This window comes from Ruditapes philippinarum, unplaced genomic scaffold (genome assembly GCF_026571515.1).
Source record: "Ruditapes philippinarum isolate M1 unplaced genomic scaffold, ASM2657151v2 ctg3329_1_1_1_1, whole genome shotgun sequence".
NCBI lineage: Eukaryota > Metazoa > Mollusca > Bivalvia > Venerida > Veneridae > Ruditapes > Ruditapes philippinarum.
In genome coordinates this window covers 822-28,545 of record NW_026861309.1, presented here as the reverse complement: position 1 = coordinate 28,545, position 27,724 = coordinate 822, and the positions used below count along the sequence as shown (strand labels likewise).

The following is a 27,724-nucleotide window of genomic DNA, read 5'->3' as shown; positions in this document are numbered from 1 at the left end:
TTTATCAGCAGAAGTATTGTTTGCATATAATGAAGTTTAACGCAGTGCAACACTTCTAGAATGATGGACGTTAAGCAATTCCATTCTCAACCATACGAGTTCTTTATGTAAAATAATTAGGGAAAACACAAGGATTAATGGTTTCTGAGTGATTTAAGAAGAATCGTTTCCTATACGTGGATGTATCTGTGCATGCGCAGAATGGTTTGCGTGCCCGGGTGTGCATGCGTAATACGTTTCTCTTGTTACCAACTTTTTAAACTAAATTTGATCCACGTTTTGTGTATATTCTTCAAAATGTCAAAAATCTTTGCAAGTTATTTCTAGACTTTCAACTTTCAAAAAAGCATAAAAAATAAAATCAATTTAAATTAATCATGTAATTCTCCCACAGAATATTCAACAAAAACTTTTCAAACATCAAAGAAAAATATTGACACGGACGACTCAAAGCATTATAACAAAGTTTGTGCAGTCAGACGTCTTTGAAAATCATTTTACATATGAAATAAAACCATCTGATTATCGAGCTGTCTTTACTGCTAAATCAAAAGATCTTGATTTGGCATTGTCATATAGTTCATGCCATAATCTTAAGAAACTGATTTTGTTCTAGATTACACTCTGTATATTCAATTTTAGAAACTTAAAATCTCAGTCAAGCGAACTTAGTTGGATCCTTAACCACATAGGAATACGTGGAAATGTAAAGTAGATTCATTAAATAATCAATTACTTACTGTTACAAAATAGTGGTTCTAACCTTCTATTGATAAACATGTATCATCTAAATGTAATTCAAATTTGGACAAAGCCGTATTTAACAAATTCAAACCCTGGTCAATTACATAAAGGGGAAACTGAAGCTGAAAGTACTAGTATCCAAAATCCCTGCCTGGATGCAAAACAACCCAAACCAAAAGCGGCGAGAAGCAAGTGATGAACAACATTAGGCATTTGTTTCGGAAAATTTACTCATATAATAAATTTGCATTAGTTAACTTTAGTCTTGCTCAAAAAAGATTCGGAACGGTATTTAGAAGACCTAGCAATATTTCTTACAAAACTCTGTCGTTTGTGGAATAAATATATTTGACACATGTATATAGTTATATTGTAAGTCGTAATAATTTGTAATTGCAAGAGGATATAAAGCAAAGATTAAACTCTTTATAAAAATACTGTAATTTATCGGGATTAGAGGTAAATACAGCCAACACTGAAATAGTTGTTTTTTGGAATAGAGGACCAGTACTTCCTCATGAACGTTGATTTTATAACAATGAAGCTTTGGAAATTGTTTACGATTTTATTGATTTTGGTATAGTATTTAATTACACTCGATCCTTTGTACTCCACAACCAATATCTTATAGGTAAAGCTCTGAAAGCAACGAATGTAGTAATAAATATGAAATATCTCCTTCTGTTTCCTCGCAATTATTTGATGCTTTTATCGGTGCTGTCATAAATTATGCGTGTCCAGTCTTGGGATTTACTAAATCTAAAGATATAATAGAGAGATTACATTTGAAATTTTACAAGTTAATTCTTGGTGTGAAAATAAACTCTTGTAATGCAGGAATTTATTGTGAACTCGGAAGATATCCACTTTATGTTAATAATTATGTTCACATTATAAAATATTGGTTTAAAGTGATACATTCAAATAATATAATTATTTGTTTGTCTTTGGGTTTTACGTCAAATCGACACAGTATAGGTCATATCGCGACGTTCCAGCTTTACTGATGGAGGAAGACCTCAGATGCCCTTCCGTGCATTATTTCAGACACGAACGGGCACCTGAGTAGAACCACCGACGTTCCGTAAGCTAGCTGGATAGCTTCCTCAAATGAAAGAATTTAAAGTCCCTGTTGGGATTCGAACCCAGAGCGATGAGGGGCAAGTGGCTTAAAGTCAACGACCTTAACCACTCGGCCACGGACGCCCCAATATCATTATCAAATGTGTCTATATAAATACATTAAATCAGTGCAAACAAGGTGTATTGGGCGTATAAAATTAAATGTTGAATTGTCCTGAACGATAATTGATAATATTTTTTAAACAAAGAGTCATTGATGTTTTTACACAAAAATGGCTTTCAGATATTGTTAATAATAACGTTTTAAATACATTGTATAGACATATCAAGATAAATTTTTCTTTGGAATGTTGTTTAGATAAAATTAAGTGTATGAAATCAAGACAACAATTAACCATCTCAGAATAATTGCGCAGAATTTAAGAATAGAATCTGATAGTATGGTAGAAACAGACTTGAACGACATGAGCGCATATGCTAACTTTGTAATACGCAAGATATTGAAGACGAATTTCATTTTATGCTGTACTAGAAAAGACGCACTAAATTCATTAAACGATATTATTATAAAAAGCCTAGTACGTTTAAATTTATTGAATTACGTCAGTCATGTTAAAAGTCTGTATTATTGAATTGATGTAAATTTATGTATTTTGCAAATAGTAAAAGAAAGGGTATGTTGATAAACTTCGGTTATACATAAATGAAATGTTTAAATGTTTTTTTTTCATAGATATTGTGTACGTTTAGATTTCGCTGGTAATGTCAGTATTAAAATGAGATTATTCTGATATATATTAATTCTATTTAAATCTTTTTTTTCTGCAGCAATATACGTTCATTCTCCAATATACTGTACATTTTTGAATTATATCACATGTTTATCTATTAATGATATTTGACATGTGTAATGTAACAAGATACTGTATTGTATACATTACGAAATAAAATTTCTGTTCTGTGCTGGTACATTGTATATGTGTTTTGTGCCTTTTTAAAAAAGTAACAACAACAAAGACAAAATTATACATCAACAACAAAAAGAAAAGAACAATATAGAGAGGAAAAAACAGCAACAACACCACCGACAAAAACACACACACAGACACGGACACACACACACACACACACACACACACACACACACACACACACACACACACACACACACTAGCTAATTTGTAATGTTTCAAATTCAAATCGAAATGTATTCATATTATAAAATCTTTGATAAACAATGTTTTACAACTATTATTCCCTACATATATATACACCTGGAAATAAGTTAAGCATACACCGGAAATTTAATATTTAAAAAATGTAAACTAAGTGTTTATACATATGGTGTTGGAGCGTTTACAGAATATTTACTGGCTGATATATTTGATAAATGTTGACGGTTATGTAACCTAACAAGTAATTATGAAGCCAAGGTTTTAATAACAATAATGTGTGTAAACGCCACTTGCCCGGATGATAGCCTCAACCCTTCTCATACAACCAATAAGGGGTATATTGCGATTTCGAGATATTTTTTTATCATTCTTGGTGCAGAGCTTGTTCTAGTTGTTGCAGGTTGATTATAGGTTGTTCGGTCCATTGCCCAAATAAAATTTTAAAATTTCAGTTGTGGTCATGTCAAGATTGAGGAAAAATGCCGGGTGTGCTTAACTTATTTTCAGTTGTATATATTATGCTTTGAAAAATTCAACTGTTTTAGTAATAAATTTCCTTGCAAAATTCACCATTGACTGAGAACTGCTGAGCAGGATGACATCTATTGGCAACGCCAGCACAAGTCGAACTCTCCGAGTAGATTGTTACAGCAATGTCCTGGCTTGATGGGAATTTACATATGCCATTCCAGTTTCGGATGAATAAAACTTTCACGGGTTCCTCATGACCATCGTACTCAATTTCACATCTTTTGATAAAATCTCCGTAGTTTGTATGACAGCTGTTAAACATATAATATCATAGAAAACAGAAACAATCTTCATGTACATAATCCATGTCATATCATTCATTTTTATTCACGTACTCGAAAAAAATCATTTTAAAGAAAACACATATTTTACTAATGCTGCAAAACAAGCATTTTCACATTGATTATTAGGATTCATATGCACTAAAATTCTTTTCAAATAAATCTGCAAGAATAAAAATCCGAAATATTCCTGACAAAATGTTTTAAGTATGCATACTTAAGAAGCACGTAATATATCATACAATAAATTCTTTTACTCTTATTCCTATCTACAACTTGGTGGAATACATATATGCCTTGATTAATTTATGTCAGTTATATTTTTATAACCAGAAAGATATATCATCAATAAAGGTAAGTATGGGGCAACTTTTTACGGCTGCCATACAGCACATGACACCTGTTGTGATAAATAAATATCCAAAAAACAGTGATCCCTCGAAAGCATTAAAAACATCAAATTAACACGAAAATTGCAGCCTCGGTTTGATTGAGTTTGTACATGTGGTATAATGAAAAAGCCTTACAGTCTGCTTTTTTGAGAATTCTTTTTTTAAACTATTAAAAAAAAACTTTTGAATATTTTATAGATGGACATACCTTTTAGTTGGTTTCGGAGGTGTAGGTTTATGCACTACACAGGCATGCTTTGATGTAATTGCAAATGTCTGAAATTAATTCCAAAATATATACTGTATACATAAAAATCTGAAACAAGTAGACACAAATTTACGTAAACATAATTAGATGCATGTTTATTTATGAACTATTTTCATATTACATTTTATTTACCTGTTTTACGTCTTTATTTATTTCAATATTTTTAATATTGTTCACCAACATGATGAAAACGAGTTATATGGATTCAATTGAAATATATTTGAAATACTTTCATACACAAACAGTCGTTATATGCATAGTTAGTTCTGGATACAACAAGAGCCACCGCCGGGCGGGGGCAACGCTCGACTTTTTACTTTTTCTAAACGCAAACATAGAAAGGTTTGAACATATATTGATGTTTCCTTTTTATAAATTTAGTTGGTCTGTCTTGAGAATAGAAACTTTAAGCATATTTCTAAAAATAGCAACAATGACGCAATTTCTAAAAATAGAAAAAATGATGCAATTTCTAAAAATAGAAAAAAATGACGCAATTTCTAAAAATAGAAACAATGAAGCAATTTCTAAAAATAGAAAAAAATGACGCAATTTCTAAAAATAAAAACAATGACGCAATTTCTAAAAATAAAAAAAATGACGCAATTACTAAAAATAGCAACAATGACGCAATTTCTAAAAATAGAACAAAAATGACGCAATTTCTAAAAATAGCAACAATGACACAATTTCTAAAAATAGGAAAAAATGACGCAATTTCTAAAAATAGGAAAAAATGACGCAAATACTAAAAATAGAAAAAAAATGAAGCAATTTCTAAAAATAGAAAAAAATGACGCAATTTCTAAAAATAGAAAAACATGACGCAATTTCTAAAAATAGAAAAACATGACGCAATTTCTAAAAATAGAAAAAAATGACACAATTTCTAAAAATAGAAAAACATGATGCAATTTCTAAAAATAGAAAAAAATGACGCAATTTCTAAAAATAGAAAAAAATGACGCAATTTCTAAAAATAAAAACAATGACGCAATTTCTAAAAATAAAAAAAATGACGCAATTACTAAAAATAGCAACAATGACGCAATTTCTAAAAATAGAACAAAAATGACGCAATTTCTAAAAATAGCAACAATGACACAATTTCTAAAAATAGGAAAAAATGACGCAATTTCTAAAAATAGGAAAAAATGACGCAAATTCTAAAAATAGAAAAAAAATGAAGCAATTTCTAAAAATAGAAAAAAATGACGCAATTTCTAAAAATAGAAAAACATGACGCAATTTCTAAAAATAGAAAAACATGACGCAATTTCTAAAAATAGAAAAAAATGACACAATTTCTAAAAATAGAAAAACATGATGCAATTTCTAAAAATAGAAAAAAATGACGCAATTTCTAAAAATAGAAAAACATGACGCAATTTCTAAAAATAGAAAAAAATGACGCAATTTCTAAAAATAGAAACAATGACGCAATTTCTAAAAATAGAACAAAAATGACGAAATTTCTAAAAATAGAAAAAAATGACGCAATTTCTAAAAATAGCAACAATGACGCAATTTCTAAAAATAGAAAAAAATGACGCAAATTCTAAAAATAGCAACAATGACGCAATTTCTAAAAATAGAAAAAATGACGCAATTTCTAAAAATAGAAAAACATGACGCAATTATATACATGTATATATATGTATATGTATATATATATATATATATATATATATATATATATATATATATATTTGATATATATATATATTTGATATATATATATATATACACACACACATTTATATATATATTTATATATAATACATATACTATACATACACACACACCAATAAATGCACAATCTGAGAAAATTCAGTAATATAACCTTCAAGGTCAAGGTCATTAAAGAGCCCAAGCAAATTTGGGTTTGATAAACAACAAGGTCTGGTCCTTAAGAATGTTCTGTTATAATATGAAGTTTATCCCTTCAAAAATAGCAAAGTTACAGTCAGTTACTGCCAAAACAATGAAAATTTCAATAATTTGACCTTCAAAGGCAATGTCATTAATGAGTGAAGGTCAAGGTCTTTCAGTATATTTTTAACAGTTATCTTTGAAGATTATTATGTTCAAGTTTGAAGACAATCCATTCAAAAATAACAAAGTTACAGCCAATAATAGCCAAAAAAATGAAAATTTCAATAATTTGACCTTCAAAGTCAAGGTCATTGATGAGTGAATGTCAAGGTCTGACTGGTTATTTTTAAGGGATATCCTTGAAGATTATTATGTTCAAGTTTGAAGACAATCCATTCAAAAATAACAAAGTAACAGCCAATAACAGCATGAACAAGCAAAAATTGGACTTTTAACCTTGAAGGTCAAGGTCATTTATGGATGAAGGTCAAGGTTAGTGTGGTCTACTGAAAGGTCTTGTCCCAAGGGTTGTTGTGGCCAAGTATGAAGACAATACACCAAGAAATAAAAAAGTTATGATCCAGGTACAAGTTTTCGGACGGCAACGGCAACGGCAACGCCGACCTGACTATAACAATACCTCTACTTTTTTTTTCAAAAAAAAAAAAAAAAGTCGAGCTAAAAATGACATACATAAGTGCGTAGTGATGTTTCGCCAAAAGCCTCTAACTTTGGTGTTTCTGCTGTTGCGTCACATATGAAGGAGACATATGAAGTTCTGCTGAAGAATATTGTTACTAATTATTGCAATTTCTTATGGACAAGTTCAATCAAATTGACAAGCTTTGACATAAATATGTTTATTGCATATTGATAAATTACTACATGTACTAAATTCTTTTTCACTTAGACCAACAACGGTGATATTTTGGTCTCTTTAGAGGCAAGGAGGTTCAAATGTTAAGGATATTTCGAAGACACGTTAAGATAGTGCACATCAGCAACCCGAGAACTGAAAAACACCCTTAGAGAGAATGAATGAGTTATTATACCTAACCAACATTTTAATGTCATTTTTCACTATTATTACTCCATTCACCGTCGCCTTTTTATCAGGGGAGAAAACAAGAACATAACATTTTCGTACGTCGATATGGATTACTCGTCACTGGGAAATATTGCAAAGAATAATTGACCGGTTAATATTCATTTCCAGAATAATAGATAGAGGATATTTGTTTAGTTCAGTGTAAGATCGGAATATATTTCACCGAGTGAGCACCAAAAGGTATATTTCACGAGTGGCGCAGCCACGAGTGAAATATGAACTTTTGGTGTTCACAAGGTGAAAAATATTTCGATCTTACACTAAACTAAACAAATTTTCTTTTTATTTCATGCAAAGAAACGTTTTAAAAAGACATTAAACCTAATACTGAATGAAAAGTGCGCCAAATAATAATACAACGTGACGTCATTTACGACGTCACGTCATTAAGTTGGTACCCAGTACAGTGTACGCTGGTATTTCACTGAAACAACGTTAGGGGCTTAAATTCAAAACAGTGAAATTATCAAAATGGTAATTTCACTGTTTCAAACAGTGAAATTACCAGTTTTATATAACTGATATATTTCTATAAACCACCGAAAAGCATGTAATAAATCGAAATAACACCATGTGACGGTTATATAGTAAACAGTTTACGTGAGGCATAATCAAACATATACGTTACTCCAAGCTCTTCTGTATGGCATATCGTATGACTCGGTTTGATTGAGTCTGTACATGAGGAATAATTAATACGTGTGTAAGCTCAATACAGAATTTATTAACGAGTTAAAAAAATAATGCTATACGCGCCTCTTGCGAGCAAAATGTTATTTAATTCAACAATTTCAATTAATTCAGAAATGAACTTGCATGAATATTATATTATATTTATCACATATCCAAAATAAAGACTGTTTGAAGTGAATAAGAATTATTTTTCATTGATGCGCCTACAGTGTAACGCTAACATTTAGCACGTCCATACACTTTATTGGTATTACGCAAATAAAGTCACGTAAAATATAAGCACGGCCGTTTTTATTTTGACGGAGTCGCAAAATCTGCACGGGTATGTGATAAAAACATATACCTTGCTCCAAGCTCATCAGTGCTGGTATATCACATCACATTAGGCTATATAGCAAAACGTGTACGTGAGAAACAATAAAACCAATACCTATCTCCAAGCTCATCAGTACTGGTATATCTACCCACTAAATAACCAGACGAAATGTTAAACGTCAGAAGACCGCTGCTGGCATCTCCAATCGCGTAAAACAAATCAAAATCGCTAGTTTGACAACCCTGAAAAAGTATTCAAAAGTTATATATTTCTTGCCAGTCTATGTCTATAGTTCGTAGATGAGGTTAATGTTTAAAGGTTTGCGATAGTCTTTTTTATACATGTTTATATACCCAATAATATATAATGATACAAACAAAGAAGCATCTTTACTTCCTACAAAATATTAAATTAAAATCATTATACACAGAACTTCAAACTGAATTTGTGACAGTATACATTTAAACTGTTTCTTCAACCAAATGTTATCATAAGATGGAGTGGACCACAATATTTGTAATCAAAGTAAGTAAATTTCAAAAACCTTTTTTAAACGAAAATACATACAGCTACATTAAGACAAGTTCCCTCGTTAAACGGAAAGCACGGGTTGAATGAGTACATGTAGTCTCCATCTCCTTTTAAATCCTTCATTCTGGTAAAAGGTATAAAAATAGCAAGAGCTCGCTTATTTATTTGCGAATCAAAGCTTAGCAATGTTATTATTTCAACAGAAGGCAACAGAAATTATGTACATCATGTATAATTAGATCGTTATATTTCTTAAACTTTATGTAATTAGCTTATGACCAAATAAATGAATGAATAAATAAATAAATTATTATACTTAAAACAAAACAAAACAAAGAAAAAACGTTTTGAAAAATATTAGCTTAATTGTGACTTTAAATATTATCTCTTTCATTTATTTTACTCTCTATTTTATCAAGTGAATAAATTGCAACTTACAAAGGTACTCCTGTATTACTGCCAAGTTCAGACAGGTCAATTCTGCTTCCATTTTCAAAAACACATGCGCACACACCTTCTTGCTCACACCCCACACTTTCAACGTATATCAATTGAGAGGTTAGTGTAAAGAAAACTACAATAAACTTCGCTACAACTTGCCAGTTACAAATTGGTCCGTGATTTCTCATAATCCTTATTAATGTTGAACTAAGCAATCCTTAATATTTATAAAAAAGTACAATATTATCAAATATTATCAAAACTCTAGTTATATTACGACATTAACCAAAGTAGTTCTAATATTATTTTTTTTCTTATCTAATTAGTGCACTTGGCATTTAAAATTATACTACAAGTGTTCGAAATATTCGAGTTGCTATAAAACTGTGATACGTTTACGTTTATAGTGAGTTTTATAGAGATAACACATACTTAGGCATGATAAATAAGGTATCAGCATAATACATAATAATATAATACTTCAAATGTATCAATTAAACCATCGAGTAAGGGAACTATAAACACAATTGATTCAGTACAAGATGTTATAAATTAATGTTATTATTTATTTATTCACCTGTATATGGAATGTTACACTGAATTGCATAAAAACAGATAGACAAACAAGTTTTATAACATTTGATTTCAGTTTTAATTTATTTACAATAATACTCAGTTTGTAAAAGAACTATGTCATTGTGATGCTTAGGTATTGTCATAAACACAAAATAATAATAATAATAATAATAATAATAATAATAATAATAATAATAATAATAATAATAATAATAATAAAACAACATAGAGGACAACAAAATTGCATTTGACTTCCATTCAAAATTATTCTCAATTCTATGTTCTATTTCATTTGTTTAGACAATTGTTTTTATTTACAGCACTGCAAATCTCATTTAACGCCGGTGTCCATGAAAATGTGTAAACATCGAATCAGCAACACGTCAGTCGTTTTTCGATTATTCAATTTTTTTAGTAATTTAATTAATGAATCTAAGTTTCGTATAATATTTTTTATATTATAATGTAAATTATAATGTATTATGTAAAAGTACATATTTCATACATAGATAGATAGATAAGAAGGCGGTTTGATGTTCTTCAACATGTAGAGTTTTTTCAAGTTTAGTTGTTCAAACGTCATTTAAAACATTTAGGTCATACCGATTCAAACACTACATCGTCAAAACGAATTCTAATGAATATGACAATCATGAGCTTTCGTGCTTGAAAAAATAACAAATGGCACAAAATGAGAAACCTTGTCAGGACGTCTGTCCTAATTACATATTCATTCATCAAGGTCAATTTTTTATCACATATTACATTTCGTAATCAATTATTCAAAAATAATTTTCTACTTTCGGATCAAGAAACTCTGAATGACTTTGGTTTCATGATACATCCATTTGGGAGTTGTTTCGTATATCTCGGGAAAACTGAAATAAAATTTGCTGACAATTCATCGTTAGTACAATAGTTGAATTCAGTACAATTTCCTCTTAGTAAATAATAGAATATTCATTTTTACATGTTCGGTGGCAGTCTACATCATAATTTATAAATGTGTATATTATTAACCAAAAAATGCTGAATCAGTAAACATTTGTTCCACACATGTTTGGACTTTAGTGATGTATTCACATGTACTTTGAAGTACATTGTTACGATGTTACTATGAACTAAAATGACGTGTGGCATATAACTTACTGATATGTATTTCATAGAGTTAACAGCTGATGCAAAATATTTAGAAAAGCGAATACCTCCTGAGAACAATGAATAAGCAATAAAAAAGTTGAAATTTAAAGCATCCGGGCAACATCTATCACATAAACACACATGGTATTGAGAATTTAAATGTATTAACATATGTATTGCAGATATATATTCTCGTTTAATTCATTTTAAATATTTGATGTACCATCACACTTTGGTTCTTTTATTAAGATTACGTAATAAAACCCTAAGATATGAATGTCACGCATAAATAATTTTGAATGAATGAAGTGTAAAAATATGTTTTTGCGATGTCAATATTATCTTGTATTTTCCCTGGTTTAATCATTTGACTGTATATGCTTTGTTATCGTTTACTTCACGCGTTTGATGTGTCATAAACAGGCCGTCAAACAGGTTCAAGCTGAAGGGCATACTAAGTCTTTTAGAACAATGTACAGATACTGTGTTCCTGTTATAGTATTTGGAAATCTGTATATCTTGTTACTCATTCTGAGTTTGTGACAGATAAAATAAGAAAATTAAACCACTTCGTTTATGATATAAGTTAGTTCTGAAGTATTTAAAATTACTTATCTAAAATAATAATAATAAGCAAACTTGGTGCAAGAGGGCGAAAGGGATGCTGCACTTATTCATCATCCATCATGTACAGACTCAATCAAACCGAGTCTGTAATTTACATGTAATTTTGCTGTGTTAAATGCTTCTGAGCGATTACATTGTTTGCAAATTTTGGTCTAAATTCTGACGTGCAGAGAAACAGTTCCTTGATATCCTTACGCGTTGTACCAATATCTTGTACAACTTTGTCATTAAGAGCCCTCCCTACGTATCATTGTGGCCCCGTCTATACTAAAATTCTTCTATCTCAAAGCAATGTTAAAATCACCTGTTTTTTATGTTCATTAAATTACTATTATATATAAATAAGTAAAAAATCTCACCTGAGATCAGTAATTGTAGTATATTATTCTATCACACGTTTATTTCCTATCAAATGCTTGCTTCATTTAGTAATAGCAGATAGGAAAACATCAGTGACAAATATGAGGTCGATACACAGACAATAAAACAAACAACAGTATATGAAACAATTAAAGACAATTAACTTGGCGACTTGCCTACCTCCTTCATGACAGAGCAGTCTTGAAGGATAGGTATAATATGTTTCAAATAAAAACTAATTTTAGGTTTTTAGATTTTAATTGCATTCTAGACAAACATCTACTGTTTTTAATCTGGATTGCTATTTAGATAAAGATACAAGTAAAATGGTTTCCTGCGGTGAACATTTTAATGATATATATAAAGATATCTCTTTTAACTATTTTCAACATTATTTGGGGGGGGGGGGGGTTAATAAACGTTTGTATCAGGGATAAAGTTGAATAAACGATCACTATGGAAGGTCTTTGGACACTGGTGACCGTTGAAGACCGGAGAAGGTCGAGCATAAAACAATTATTTCTTTTTAAGAAAATGATTAAATAGGCCTTCATTTTATGAATAATTCCGAGCAAAAAATAAATAAAGTAAACACACAAGTTTACGCAGAAAATATCTCTATTTATTATGGCTGATGCCACTACGAATATTTTAATTTTGTAGATTTTCAGTATAAACAATTTATTGTTTGTAAAGTTTGAGATAGATATTAAAGAAACATTGATAATTTTCAAACACATCATTCAAGTTTTTTTCCAACTTTAACAGTAAAATAATTATTGAAAATTAGAAATAAACACCGAAAAACACTTTCAGAACTAGCAGACGACTGGCTATTCATATCAGTAGAATTTCAAGATTGCGTATCTCACTCACAGGTGCTTGTCCAGTCTTGGTGCCCATATAAAAAAAATGAAGTTAAAAAAAAAAATAAAAAAAAAAAAAAAAAAATTGAAAAAAAAACAAAAAAACATCAAAATAACTATTTTGGGTTAAGATTGAGAAAAAAATTTTTTTTTTCCTATATACCATTACTACGAAAAGGTCACCTAGTCGCCGTAACGCTACGGAGCTTTACTAGGACACACTGTGGAACAACCACAATGTCGAGTTCTGTAACAATACAAGCTATTTTGCTACTCTTTACAAATTATGCATTTAGAAAAGTTGTTACATTCTTCATCTACCTTACATACAATCTTAAATAACTTACATTTTAACTCGGACGCTCCAATTTGTTAAAATCTTGCAAAATTCTTTTCATGGTCGGCCATTTTGTCAAAAACGAAAGTACAAAACATACATCGTACTGTTCCGCTCTACTGGTTTCCTACGACTACGTGCGAGGAACAGTAGACAACGGTAACCATCAATTTATTGGTTACTGTTGTCTATTGTTCAGCAAACTTAGTCGTAGGAAACCAGGAGAGCGAAACAGTACGGTGTATGTTTTGTACTTTCGATTTCGACAAAATGACCGACAATCACTGTTGTTTTGCAAAATTTTAACAAATTGGAGTGTCCGAGTTTAAATGTAAGTTATTTAAGATTCTATGTAAGGTACAATAAGAATGTTAACACTTTTCTAAATGCACAATGTGTAAAGAGTAGCAAAATAGCTTTTATTGTTACAGAACTCGACATTGTGGTTGTTCCACAGTGTGTCCTAGTAAAGCTCCGTAGCGTTACGGCGACTAAGTGACCTTTTCGTAGTAATGGTTTATAGGAAAAAAAAATTTTTTTCAATTTTTTTTTCTTAAACTCAACCCAAAATAGTAATTTTGATGGGTTTTTTTTTTCAATTTTTTTTTTTTCAATTTTTTTTTTAAACTTCATTTTTAGCTCACCTTGCACAAAGTGCAGGTGAGCTTTTAGGATTGCCAACCAAATGGCGTCCGTCGTCCGTCGTCCGTCCACATTTTAAATATTAGGACATCTTCTATGATACCGCAAGGCCAATGTTAATGAAACTTGGCAGGAATACTCTTTGTATGAAGCTCTATCAAGATTGTTCAAAGATTTCCATTTCATGCAGAACTCTGGTTGCCATGGCAACCGAAAGAAAAATCTTTAAATATCTTCTTTTAAAGAACCGTAAGAGCTAGAGCTTAGATATTTGGCATGAAATATCTTCTAATGAGTGTCTACCAAGTTTGTTCAAATAAAAGCCCTAGGGTCAAAATTGGCCCCGCGCCAGGGGGTCATTGATTTTCCCTATATGCATATAGTAAAAACTTAAAAATCTTCTTTTAAAGAACCCAAAGAGCTAGAGCTAAGATATTTGGCATGAAACATCTTCTAGTGAGTGTCTACCAAGTTTGTTCAAATAAAAGCCCTGGGGTCAAAATTGGCCCCAGCCCGGGGGGTCATTGATTTTCCCTATATGCATATAGTAAAAACTTAAAAAATCTTCTTTTAAAGAACTGTAAAAGTTAGAGCTTAGATATTTGGAATGAAACATCTTCTAGTGAATGTCTACCAAGTTTGTTCAAATAAAAGCCCTGGGGTCAAAATTGGCCCCGCCCCAGGGGGTCATTGATTTTCCCTATATGCATATAGTAAAAACTTAAAAAATCTTCTTTTAAAGAACCCAAAGAGCTAGAGCTAAGATATTTAGCATGAAACATCTTCTAATGAGTGTCTACCAAGTTTGTTCAAATAAAAGCCCTGGGGTCAAAATTGGCCCCGCTCCAGGGGGTCATTGATTTTCCCTATATGCATATAGTAAAAACTTAAAAAATCTTCTTTTAAAGAACTCAAAGAGCTAGAGCTAAGATATTTAGCATGAAACATGTTCTAATGGGTGTCTACCAAGTATGTTCAAATAAAAGCCCTGGGGTCAAAACTGGCCCCGCCCCGGGGGTCATTGATTTTCCTTATATGTGTATAGCAAAAACTTAAAAATCTTCTTTGAAAAAACCCAAAAAGCTTGAGTTTAGATATTATACATGAAACATCTTTAAGTAAATATCTACAAAGTTTGTTCAAATAAAAGCCCTGGGGTCAAAACTGGCCCTGCCCCAGGGGTGTCATTGTTTTTAACTATATGTGTTAGAAAAACTTAAAAAATCTTCTTTTAAAAAACCCAATGAGCTAGAACTTAGATGTTTAGCATGAAACATCTTCTTATGGGTGTCTACCAAGTCTGTTCAAATAAAAGCCCTTGGGTAAAAATTGGCCCGGGGGGTGGGGCTATATACAGGTGAGCGACCTCAGGGTCATCATGGCCCTCTTGTTTTATATGGGCATCAAGACTGGACGAGCACCTGTGATCTCTACAAATAAATCGTATGTAAAATGGTCTGACATATGGTAGGTTTAACAGTTAATTAAAATACTTTGAAGTCCAAAGATGTGTTGAATTTTATACAGTGACGAAGCTAAGATCTAAAGCTTTCTATTGGTGTAATACATTTAAAAATCGGACATTTAATCACAACAAACTAGCGGTTTAAAAACAACTTATTTTGTATTGTTTTAGCATAAGCGATATCGACTTTACTCAAAGATAAGGGAAGCAACTCGCATTTTTTCACTCGATATACCTCGGTTATTTACGGAGACGGCCCACTGAATTTTCGACCCATATATCCTATAGTAATACCATCACATTTGAGGCTAAATTCTGGACAAAGCAAATCCGGTACCGAAACTTCATGACCATTTCTTTAAACACCAATGCAGTCCAAGATAATTTAGCACAAAAAAATAATACATTAGCCCTTGGAGTTTTTCTGCAGCTTTTAATTTCTGTAATCACTATAGATTATTCAAAATAGTAACTGGTGTGTATTCTTGTGCATAGTGCCTCCTGAAACCTTCCACCCAGAAATGAAATCCTGCAAAAATACATCAAAAACAACCTTTAAAGTACTCAGAAATGAAACTTTATGTACACAATAACTAAAGATATACTTAAAATATAACCAGTATCAATTAAGATGACTAATGAAATAGGCCATTTCAAAATTTAAAAGAACTACTTTCTAGACTACAACGGGCTGGGTCTAATTCCGTACCGGGTTGAGACCTTACGTAGATCATATTGAAAGTGTTTACAGGTAAATCCGTAACATACCGGCAAACGGTATTTAGCTAGGTTTTCGAAAAGGTCAATTAACCAATCATGTTCGGTTTACAGATCACATGCTCCTCCATGTACCGAAAACAGGTCACGTGCTCCTCCATGCCTAAAAGTTAAACGCGTACCAATACCCTGCGGTCTCCAGACCGCAGGGAATAAAGCAATCGCAATTTTTTTCATCATTACAATGCTCAATTTGCTTACTGGGAAAAGCCGTGACAACACCAGTTCAATGTTTAATTCACCAAGTTTACGTTCCCTGGACACTTTATTTAAATCATTTAAATGTACATGGTAAAGCATTCTTCGATTTTCGAGATGCAATATAGCGTTTGCAAAAATATAATAATTCAATACACCTTTGTTGACACATATATCCGACAACATGCACCAGACAAGCTGTCAAAAGACAAATTAAAAAAAATACAAGCAACATATCGTTAGGGTAATTATACAGTTTTTAATTAAGGAAAACTGGAGCCAATCATATGGAAAAAGACGAAATGAAATAAAATTAATAAACATATCTTAAATACCATAACAATGACGTGTTAAACTATCTTCAATATATATTCTTCTACCCACTCAAATGTGTGCCTGTGTATGCACATACTAGTATCTGACGGTTAACATGTACGAGCCTTTGTGTGTTTATTTAAAAGCACACGTGTTTTGCCAATAATGGTCAAAATATCATAAAATAATCTAATCATGATCATCAAGAACAAAATTACTATCCTGTCACCCGTTTACTATATACGATATATTACTGAAAGTACTGCAAGATATGTAAATTGTGCTATGTTTTGCATGTATTGATGTGATATGTATATGATATGTCGTATTCTAAAGAAATGCGAGAGCTGTGTCGATCGCTTCAGGGAATATACTGGGGCGAGTTAAATACCTTCCATTTTTATGTATAGTAAACAAGTGATCTTATTTTATGATAATTTGACCATTACTGGGCAGACAAATGTGCCGAACGCCTGTGATTCAAAATAACAACTTATGACTCATTTTCTAAGTTCAGTCACCATAGTGTTTCAAATAAGTATACCCGGTTTTCTAGATCTCCATGGTTAAGGTTAACTATTCATTTGTATCATATCCCTTATTACCATGATCAAATATGAATTAAACTTCTGGTAAATATGCATCATATGTGATCTATCAGGCACCGGCTATCATAATTCCTTCCAGGCATCATTTTACTGAATAAAACTCAATAATTACTCATTAAGATGTATGCCATGATTGTTATTTGTTGTAAAATAAATGGTTATATTAAGAACTTTAACTATTTTGCCCCGTCACCAAAACAGTAAAACATTCACTAATATAAACAATAAAAACACACAAAGAAATACTAAAAGTAAGAAGAAAAAAATTGAAAAATTCTACCCCAAATAAAACCAAAAGAAAACCGTACTGCAAAGGTTGCACTATAATTGTACTGCTTTGCATCGTTTCATTCTAAATTTACGTGGAGAAATAAGCGATCAAAGACGATCTGAAGTAATGTGTTCATTCACCTTTTCCTCTGAATATTTTTAGATAATGTGATTCAAATAGTTTTCTAAATCACCTTTAACTTTCTTTCATTTGAAGATCTATATTAATGACCAGAAACTATTTTTATTTCGATGATAGCATTCCAAGCATATAAAATATCCACGTTATCTATGAACTTGGCTTGGTTTTAAAGTTTCAACTTGTTTTGTTTCCAATTGGAAACATTTGTACGTCCTAAAAATTAATTAAATCATTATTAAAACATTTAATAGATAAACGTGTCCCGTCAAAACAACTTGGTTTATCAGAACTAATGAAACATGCTTCCCAATTGATTGTATGATACTTATTAGTTTCAGAGCGGCGTTTAACGCATGATACTTGAATAAACGGGGTAGTTACAAAGGAGCTGGTAAGTTTCCTCCTGATTAAAGATCAGAGGCTTTGTTATCCGTTTTATTCAGAGTTCAGTAATAATATAACAATAACATTCAGTGAAAAATCAGTAAATATACATGACAGATATGATGTTTTTGCTACAATTATTTGATAAATAAAATAGGCAATAATTACTAGTTTATAGAAGGAGATATAGAATGAAAATGAACATAATAGACAATGAAAACTTTTTAATAATTATCTCGCCTCCCCTTCTCCAAACGAAAACAAAACCAGCGTCCACATTGTCGCAATAGATAGAACCAATTTTAGTTTTGACAATAATCATATAATTATAGTTATGTAAAAAAATGCCAATGGACATTAATTTAAATGAATAAAAGTGAAAGCTGTTCCTGTATAAGGTCAGTTTGGGCTTAACCTTTTTATTACATAAGTATATCTTATGTTTAGTGTGAACATAAAGAAAATAATTGGTTCATACGGAAAATAGTTATATTACATACTGTATAAACTAGGATTAACACTATAAAGTTTATGAAAAAAATCACCAATAGGTTCCAAAGATATTCACGGTTGTGTAAATATATGGAATATGTTATGAAATATACAATGAAATGTAAGAGTTAAGGGACATGTGAAATTTTCTTTTCGTTTGAAATATGATATATGTTTTAAATAGTTATCGATAGGACTTCAAAAGTATATCACCTTTTCTTCAATAATAACTATCAAATATTTATGATACACCCCTCTCTTAGAATCGCATTTTGCTTGTATTATAGTGAGAATTCAAGGTTGATATAACATCAGTTTGCGAGTAGAAGAGCACAGAGATGGATCGGGCTATATTCATAGTGATTTTGCTATTACATTCTAGTATGCCATCTGTTGCAGAGCTAATCTGCTCTAAGTTTCACTACGAAGAACAGACTCTAGAAAAAATGGTAAGACAGGAAATTAAAGTTGAGAAAATGAAAAGTGATAGTAAAAGCAACTTACGGAGCAACGAGTTCTTGATGCTTTAGAGAAACTGAAAACTGAAAGAAGTGAATCCAATAAGGATCTTATGAAAAAAGAAAGAGATATTGAAGTATTGAGGACAAAAATGGACGAGGAGCTGAAGATGATGAAAGTGAAAACTGATGAAACAATTGATAACTATTCAAAAGAAGTACAGAAAATACAGGGTATTATAACTGATAAAATTTCTTTTGGTTGTGCAGTTGTTTTGTTTTTGTCAAATTTGCCCTGGTTTAATTACAATACATTTTATTTATCGATGCAAGTTAAATATATCATAAGTGGGTATATCATAAAATGAGCTAAACAAAATAACCCAGACCATTCAAGCGGCACAGCCAAAACTTTATTTAGAAATGCATTGACAGCAACCAATTAAAAATAACGGTGTTCAATCGTATTTAAAACCTGCGTCCTATTTTTCTTTTGCATATTTATAGGTAAAGGTTTAAAAAAGATCTTTTTCACAAAGTTTATCACCTCGGACGTTTTGAGGGGTTAAATCCCTAAATCCCTCTTTATCAAAGACTTTGTTGTTAATTTTATAAATAACATAATTATCTCCTTTTTTTACACTATGTTATTTAAGAATCAATACAGGATAAAAATTGTTTAACTGCACAGCGTTGTATCTTTTACTCTCTTTTAGCGATATATACATAGCTAGTAATATGAAATTTATTTTATTGTATTTCATTGAGAACACTTCTACTAGTATTTTGGAGAAAAAATTATTTTACTATTAAATGTTTCATAAGTTTCATTTGTCTTTTTTACGTTTAACTCATGACTAATTATTACTTCTTAAAATGTCATTTTTAATGTGAAAAAAGCTTGCTGTGAAAGTTCGGAACTTTTAGTTATTATAGCGTTAACTTTGTTACTAAGGTTATTAATTTAATCCATGTTGAAATAGGTTGATTACGTACCTTTCAGATTGATTTTAATTGCTTACAAATACATTCTCTACACAGTCTGACAAAAACCAAAAATAAATTATACACTTTGGTTTTATATAAAGTGATACTTACCATTGTTCGGAACCAATTATTTTACAATGTTATGTTTAACTGTTACTTCTTTTATTTTAATTGACTCATAAATCACAGAACTTATTTTCCAAGAATTTTCTAAAATTGTTTTTTATTGAGCTAGGGGAGCCTTTAAAATAATGAAAATGTGATGAAATAAAAGTTCAATATTATATAAAAATAAAAAAGTATGTAACATTAGGACACGTTGCATTTTAAATTGAGTTATGTTGCATGCGTTTTATACTTTCAGAACTGGCATTTACGCCAATTATTGCATTCAGAGCAGACACGGCCAATTTCAGATCGTTAGAAAACAACAAGGTGATTGTCTACTCAAATATCATTCTCAACATTGGCGACGCTTATAACAAAGACATTGGTGTGTTTGTGGCACCCGTAAGTGGAATATATTTGTTTACAGCGCAGCTGTGTATGAATGGCAACAATTGGGTTTATGTTGGAATCATTGTGAATGGTAGACCTATCTCTAAAGCAGCTTTTGGGGACAAATGGGATAATTGTTATATCATTGACGCAATCACTGCGATTGTAAAAGGAAACGAAGTATCGGTAAAATGTACACAATCATGACTGTGCCAGCGTTGAAAGATTATTCGAAAGCACATACGCAGTAAACAGCTTCTCTGGCGTTCTTATACATAAAAAAGTTTAAATAACTACTTTTGGTGTCAGTCATATTTACTTGTAACTCTCACTCTTAGCAAACATTTATTTTCGTACAAAATGTTAACTTGTAGCTGTTTCTTTGTTTTAAAGAACTAATGTCAAAAAGGCCTAAATCGACATAAAGCAATATTGGGAACTTGACATACGTATATACGTATTTTATATCATAATTTATCAATAAAACATAAATTATGCATAAGCAATTAATTCGATAAGGCATACACAAATGAAGATTGTGTTTTATTATTCTATCCAAGGAGTACTTAGATATGCAGTTATATTTTTAGTGTAGCTTTTAGATACACTAAGGTCATGATGCGATTTTCCAGCATTATTTTTCAAGGAAAAAAACTGGTGCTTCTCCGTGCATTTATTCGTGCATAGGCAGGGAAAACAAGTAAAATCAGTTGAACAACGTCATTATGTACTTTTGTTAACCATATACATTTTCTAGAATCTCCTTTGGTGCCATGCATGAAACAAATGACTTTTCATTATCTTGCTTTCAGACTTTTTAAATAAATATCTAAGAACATTGTCTTGATTATTTTCAGTACATGAAAAATTAAGAAATATGTATTATGCACTATTTTATAATAAAGGATCGTTCATTATTTAATGCTTGTAAGATGTACGACTACATGTATCATGTGCCGTTTTTGGGTAATTATGCCAATGTATTAAAGTATTACGATGATAAATAAATCGTTTTGATTTTTCAATTTGTTCCTTTGATTCTGTTTGCTCCTCTTCAGGGATATCAGACATTTTCTTCCTGAAGGACCCATTGTTCTAACACTCCAATATTAAGCATAGTTTGGTTAATCGAATACATTTAAACAACTCAACAGACTTGAAGCATTTGCAATCATACAACGGTGATCTTTGAACATTTATAGTGACACTTTGGTGCCATTCAAGGAAAAGCGTGATATTTTGCTAGGTAAGAGAATGTGTGTAAAAAGGAATTAAATGAAAATGACATTTTTCTTCACTGATGGATAAATTAATTAATTAGTCCTGTATGATAGTCCTTTCTTTATTTGTAGATCAAAATTTAACCTTAAAGTCGTTAAAAAATATGAAGACAAATTAAGATAATTTCTTACATACATTTTGAATATTTCAATAGTTGTCTTAAAGCATTTGATATGTCCTTTTATTTCTTCTCGACATAAACGGATAGAAAAAAGGATGTCCAGATTGATTGCTGGCGTCTTTAATCACAGTATTTATCGTTCTATATGTAGCCAAAACGTGACAATGGATTCCGGTTAAAGAGTACTATCTAGCTCGAGGGTTTCAGGCGGTAACAAGGCTCTGTGGAATAAACCCTTAAACATTTCTAAAATCGTTTTTAATTCATTTGACATGAGAAAACATTTATTTCTGTACAGTAATAATGTTTGAATGAAGTTTAATGCAATGCAACAATTATAGAATAATGAACGTTAAAACAGCAATCTAAGCAGTCCTCTTCCCAACCATACGAGATCTTTATGTAAAATTAATAAGTGAATATACAAGGATTTATAGTATATGAAATGTATTACCTATTCTGAATGATTTAGGGACATCGTTTCCGATCCAATGATGTATCTATGCATGCGCAAAATAGTTTGCGAGCGCGGGTGTGCATGGTTTATGGGTTTCTCCTGTTACCATATGTATGACATTTTTGGAGAATTCTATATATTCTTCAAAATGCCACAAATCGTTGAATTTGAAGATGTAACACAATTTCAAAAATTAAAGAAAAATATTTACACAGACGGATCAAAGCATTATTGCAAAGTTTGTGCGGCCAGGCGTCTTTGAAAATCATTTTTCTAAAATAGAATTAAACCACCTGATTATCGAGCTGTCTTTACTGCTGGATCAAAAGATCTTGAATTTGCCTTGTCATACATTTAAGGCTATAATTTTAAGAAATAGATTTTTGTCTAGATTGCTCTCCGTGTCATCAATTTAAGATACTTAAAAGTCAGTCAGGTAATTTTGTTGTACCCGAAGCCACATAAGAATACTGGGAAATAAAAAATATATCAATAAAATAATCCACAAGTAGATTTACTGTTACCAAATAGTGATTTTTATCTTCTATTGATAAATTTTTTCACACCAGAATGTAATTCAAATTTGGCCATAGCCGTATTAAACAAAGTCAAACCCTGACCAATTATTAAAAGAGAAATGTAAGTGAGCTGGATATCTTCTTATTATGAAGAAATCTAAAATCCCCAATCGGAATGCAAAACAACTCAAACCCAAAACGGTGAGAAACAACGGTGAGAAACAAGTGGTTTTTAGTGAACAATATTAAGCATTCGGTCCCGGACAACTTACTCATATTATAAAATTGCACTTTTTAACTTAAGTCTTATTCACAATAGTTTCGGCGCGGTATTGCCAGAAATGTGTTGTTGTGCCGTTTACAAAAAAAATATACAACGACAATAAAAAGAAAAGAAGAGACCATCACCACCACCGCCACCAACAACAACGACAACACAACACACACAAACACCACATACACACAAAGTAAATAACAAGTAAACAGACAATGTCAAATTCCATCATTTTGTTTATATTACTGTAAACAGTTTCAAATCATGAATTAGATGACTGTATTATGTTATTTCTTTTTATAAGGAAATTATTAGCGAAAATATAAAAAACAAGAAGTATCTTTAAAAAGATACTTGGCCGAAGTCAAACTTGTTTACATAGGATAAGGTATTACTAACCATGCTAACCGCAAACAGAGCATTTTATTCGTCCTCAATAGTTTTATTACAGTTCATTTTTACCCGCAATGTTTTCCCCCACTAATTGTCATCTTATATTTAAAAAATATTACTTACAGTATTGATTTTTTTAAATCAAAAATGGAATTTTGAATTTTATTTTATTGGAATTTTATAAAAAAACAAAGATTTAGTAGAATACTTTACACTAATTCAACGGAGGAATTTTGCAACTGTTTAAATTAGTCGAAAAGTTTTTTTCAATCGTCTTTTTTCCCGGTTCGAGAAAGAGAATAAATGACTAGAACAGCTTAGAAAAAAGAAAACCCAATCGAAACGCAAAGTATTTAAAAAGGCGATCTGTCATATTTAAGTTCATATATTTATTGAAAAGCTGTTAGAAAACATATAGAAAATATCATAATTGTGTTTTCAGTACGAAAATCTGCTGCGGGGTCATAGTATTATTTTTACAATAGCTTTTAGCTCTTTACATTTGGTTTTGCCTATTGCTGATCATGGTCATGCAACTACATAGTTAAGGTAAAGAAGCAGACGCTTGTTTTGGTTGAGTCTATAATGTTTTGGTTAGGGTTTGAGTTGTCATACACAAAATTTATAATTTATATGCATTAATTTTTTTCCAATGATTGTTATTATTTTAAATGCTTCTGGGATTGTTGTTTTATCAATTCATTTGTAAATAAGATTGTTATATGTCTATTAAACGGAAATAATTTAATGAACACGAAAATTTTTTCACACCTTTATGTGTATTGATAACGTGATGGTTTAAGCCAAGTAAAAACACATCACTATTATTACAATCAGCAGAGAAAAAAAAAAAGGTTTGCAAAGAGTAAATCGATAATCTTTATGTAGCAAACCAAACTTTGAATTGCAAGTATTTTTTCATATCTTTTCGGCAGGATAAACTGTCCGAGGAGGACCAGGCATTTTCGTATCGTAAAATGGCAGCCAATTACAGTATCAAGTTATTATCCAAAGCACCACCGCGACTTAGCGCGGGAATTATAAATATAGCTAACATTGGCGCGTTGCATAGGATGGAAAATACCTTCTTCATATTTTATTGTAATAAATATTTACAAACTGTGTCTTTCGGTTTTTTTTTTTATCAATACTGGCATGCGAGCAGTTCCCGTACAAAATTCATAGTTACTTAAACATTATTTTTTATTGCGCTCACTCACCAAAATTTGAATGTTACACATCAATATTCGGCTCGTCACACAAATCATGGAAATTCCATCATGTTCTAAACATAGAATAACCCTTACTTATGAGGCCTCATATGGGGTACCCAAATTATCCATTATTTTGTATGAAGAGAAGTAGTTCCCGTACATAAAAATCTAACCCATTATAATTATACAATTTTATTATATCGGACCTATTTTTCATTTACAATTGTTGAACAGACCATTATCTAAGAGATAAATAGATGTAATTCAGGAAATAGAGCGTTGACTAAACGCGGTATCTCTATTACCCGGACCTTACCCCAAACCATTCACATGCAATAGCATGCCCTTGGTATGCATTGATATTTTACGATCAAAAGGCATAACATTATTTTATATTGTAATATTTGGTTTCAAAAAATTCTGATAAAATTTTTTAAACAAGTTTTCATCACTTTCCCTACTTATTGTAAACAGGTGGTATTAGGGAAAACCCCCTTTAACAAGCCTCACGTGTAAGAAGTATTTTCGCATGCGCGCCAATTGACGGGAATCCCCCCAGAAAAAACAAACTGTCAACTTTTGACGGACGCACAGCGATGTTGGAAAGTGATTTTTTTATTAAAAAATTTTTAATTTTTTAAAATGAGGACTTTTATACGTTACTCCCAAATTGACCTTAATTTTGTCTCGTTTATGTATTCTGCTTGATTTGAAATGAAAAATTTTGAGAATCCAGGTAAAAAATCGAACGTTTTAAATGAAAAATACGGGGTACTGCTTTCTGTACGGGGGGAAGGGAAACTGCTCCGCATGCCCAGTAATAACCAATAATGTTGTTAAATATGGATAAATAATCATATCTATTGACTTACCCAATGAAATCTAACTTTAGGTATATATTTAAAAAAGGGTTTTAATTTCCTGGAATTTTTTATTTCTGTGGTTTATGTTCCAAAAGCAATCAATTTTTTTTCATTTTTGTTTTTCCTTGAAATCATTTTCTCCCTCTGAAGGTATGCAACTTTTATATGATTGATACATTTATTACTTCCATTTGAAAAATGTTAAAGATATAAAAAAAAATATCGCACATGACATGTTTGTTCATTTTTACATTTAACACATCTGCGGATGTTTCCAAAATTTCAAAATTTTATATTTTCATGTTTTTAAATTGTTGAATTCTTCTTAAGCCGGTGCTTAGGGGGGGCGTGGACGGTAGCTTGCACTTTCCAGTACCGTCCATGAACAGGCTCAATCAAACCGAGCCTGCAACATTTTCAATTTTGCCGTGTTGGGCTTTCTTTAGGGATTCTGTATTTATCTATTTAATACAGCAAACATAAAAAGTCTTCACAAAAAGTAGTATGCAATCGTACCTATACTACATACGAATGTATCTAATAATTTTCTTGTTATATTTATTCTGACATATCTTTTTCCAACACTTCTTGCCATCGCGCAATCGAACATACCTCTACCTATTACGGAAGCTCTACTAAAGTTTCAATCGTACAGACTATTAGTGTTAAAATGGCCAATGGAAATTCTGCCTAGATTCATTTCTTTACTGTTAAATTTAGCGAAAAGTCAATGTGAAATCAGACGGTCTTCAGCCGAAAAAACAACAACAAAATTATAATTTTATATCCGGATTGAGGTCATCCTTTATCACCAAGTTCATCACTGCCTGACCGTGAGAGGCGACTTAATGATTTAAAACAATAGTGTATCTGAGTCATTGCAACTCTAAGCTTAAGCAGGGGGGGGGGGGGAGTGGACTGATTTGTGATCTGGCTTTTGTTTTGTAACCTCCGAGGTAAGCCAAAATATCTTAAGTTTCCTATTTCGCCGCCATATGACATGTGTATGACATTTATTGTTTTAGTGAAACATCCCCCCAATATATATTTATGATAATCTGATATGTGAACAAGAAAGCAAAGGGAGGTATATATTAAAGCTTCATATGTAACTGTCAGCCGCAGTTATCTCTCATGATTGGTATAGAATACAAAAAAATGAAACATTTAAACAAACTTTGGGTGAGCATGCTACTCTTCGAGATTTCTACACCTGAATATAAAACATGTACCATAATTTGGGAGAAGTCAATTTAAAGAAGGATGCGGTGATAATAAAGCATGATTAGCATTTACTCGGTACTCCATTAAAGTGTGTTTAAACATTATGAGGTTGGAATAAAAAATAAATCGAAATCGTTACATTGATTGGGAAAAATCACTAAGAGGAAAAATTGAACGGCAACACTAATTGAAAGATGGTCATATCATAAAATCTTTGATTTACATTTGATTTATTACAATGTTTTACAACTATTATTCCTTAACCTACAGATATATATTGTGTTTTGAAGATGCAACTGTTTCAGTTATAAATGTCCTTGCAAACGTCACCATTGACTGAGAACGGCTGAGCAGGATGACATCTATTGGCAACGCCAGCACAAGTCGAACTCTCTGATTAGATTGTGACAGCAACGTCATTGCTGGATGGGAATTTACATGAATAATAATATCTGTCATATGTATCGGTTCGGATCGTAATATCCGTCCCGAGGTGACCCGCCCATTAGCCTCGTTACCGCCCAAGGGGCGGGTTACCGAGGGACGGATATTCCGATCCGAACCGCAAACATATGTTAGATATTTTTTCTTGCATATTCTACCATATTCCATTATATTTTTAATTCTTTATCTTTACTTTCAATGAAAATTTATATCAATACAACCGTAACTACTTTCTTTCAACAGCGTATGAAATTACAACTTCATTCATAACGGTAAAATGACGTCATCCTAAGCGTACCATTGTACAGCACGCGACTTATCTGGCGCCCCCATGCCAGATGAAATTTCCGGCATG

General features: G+C 31.3%; 1 protein-coding gene across 2 annotated transcripts; it reads right to left on the bottom strand.

Annotated features, from left to right (window-relative positions):
* Positions 1-3,021: 3,021 nt before the first annotated feature.
* Positions 3,022-9,733, bottom strand: LOC132715200 (uncharacterized). Of its 2 annotated transcripts, none has more exons than XM_060698189.1 (6): positions 9,436-9,733; positions 9,034-9,121; positions 8,581-8,708; positions 7,043-7,127; positions 4,415-4,482; positions 3,022-3,784 (listed from the first exon to the last, which is right to left on the bottom strand). In XM_060698189.1, exons 1-6 carry the CDS (start codon positions 9,624-9,626, stop codon positions 3,544-3,546), a joined length of 801 nt encoding a protein of 266 aa, XP_060554172.1. In that variant the 5' UTR covers positions 9,627-9,733; the 3' UTR covers positions 3,022-3,543. The 2 variants fall into 2 exon arrangements, with proteins under 2 accessions (XP_060554172.1, XP_060554170.1); XM_060698187.1 differs by having other exon boundaries at positions 3,137-3,784; positions 7,043-7,130.
* Between the last annotated feature and the right edge of the window lie 17,991 nt (positions 9,734-27,724).

Coding starts and splice junctions, on each gene's coding strand:
- LOC132715200 (XM_060698187.1), bottom strand. CDS start 9,626: ATGAGAAATCACGGACCAATTTGTAACTGGCAAGTTGTAGCGAAGTTT. Junction 7,131..8,580: donor ACTGATGAGCTTGGAGATAG/GTATTGGTTTTA, acceptor AATATTCTTCAG/CAGAACTTCATATGTCTCCT. Junction 3,785..4,414: donor CCTCCGAAACCAACTAAAAG/GTATGTCCATCT, acceptor TATGTTTAACAG/CTGTCATACAAACTACGGAG.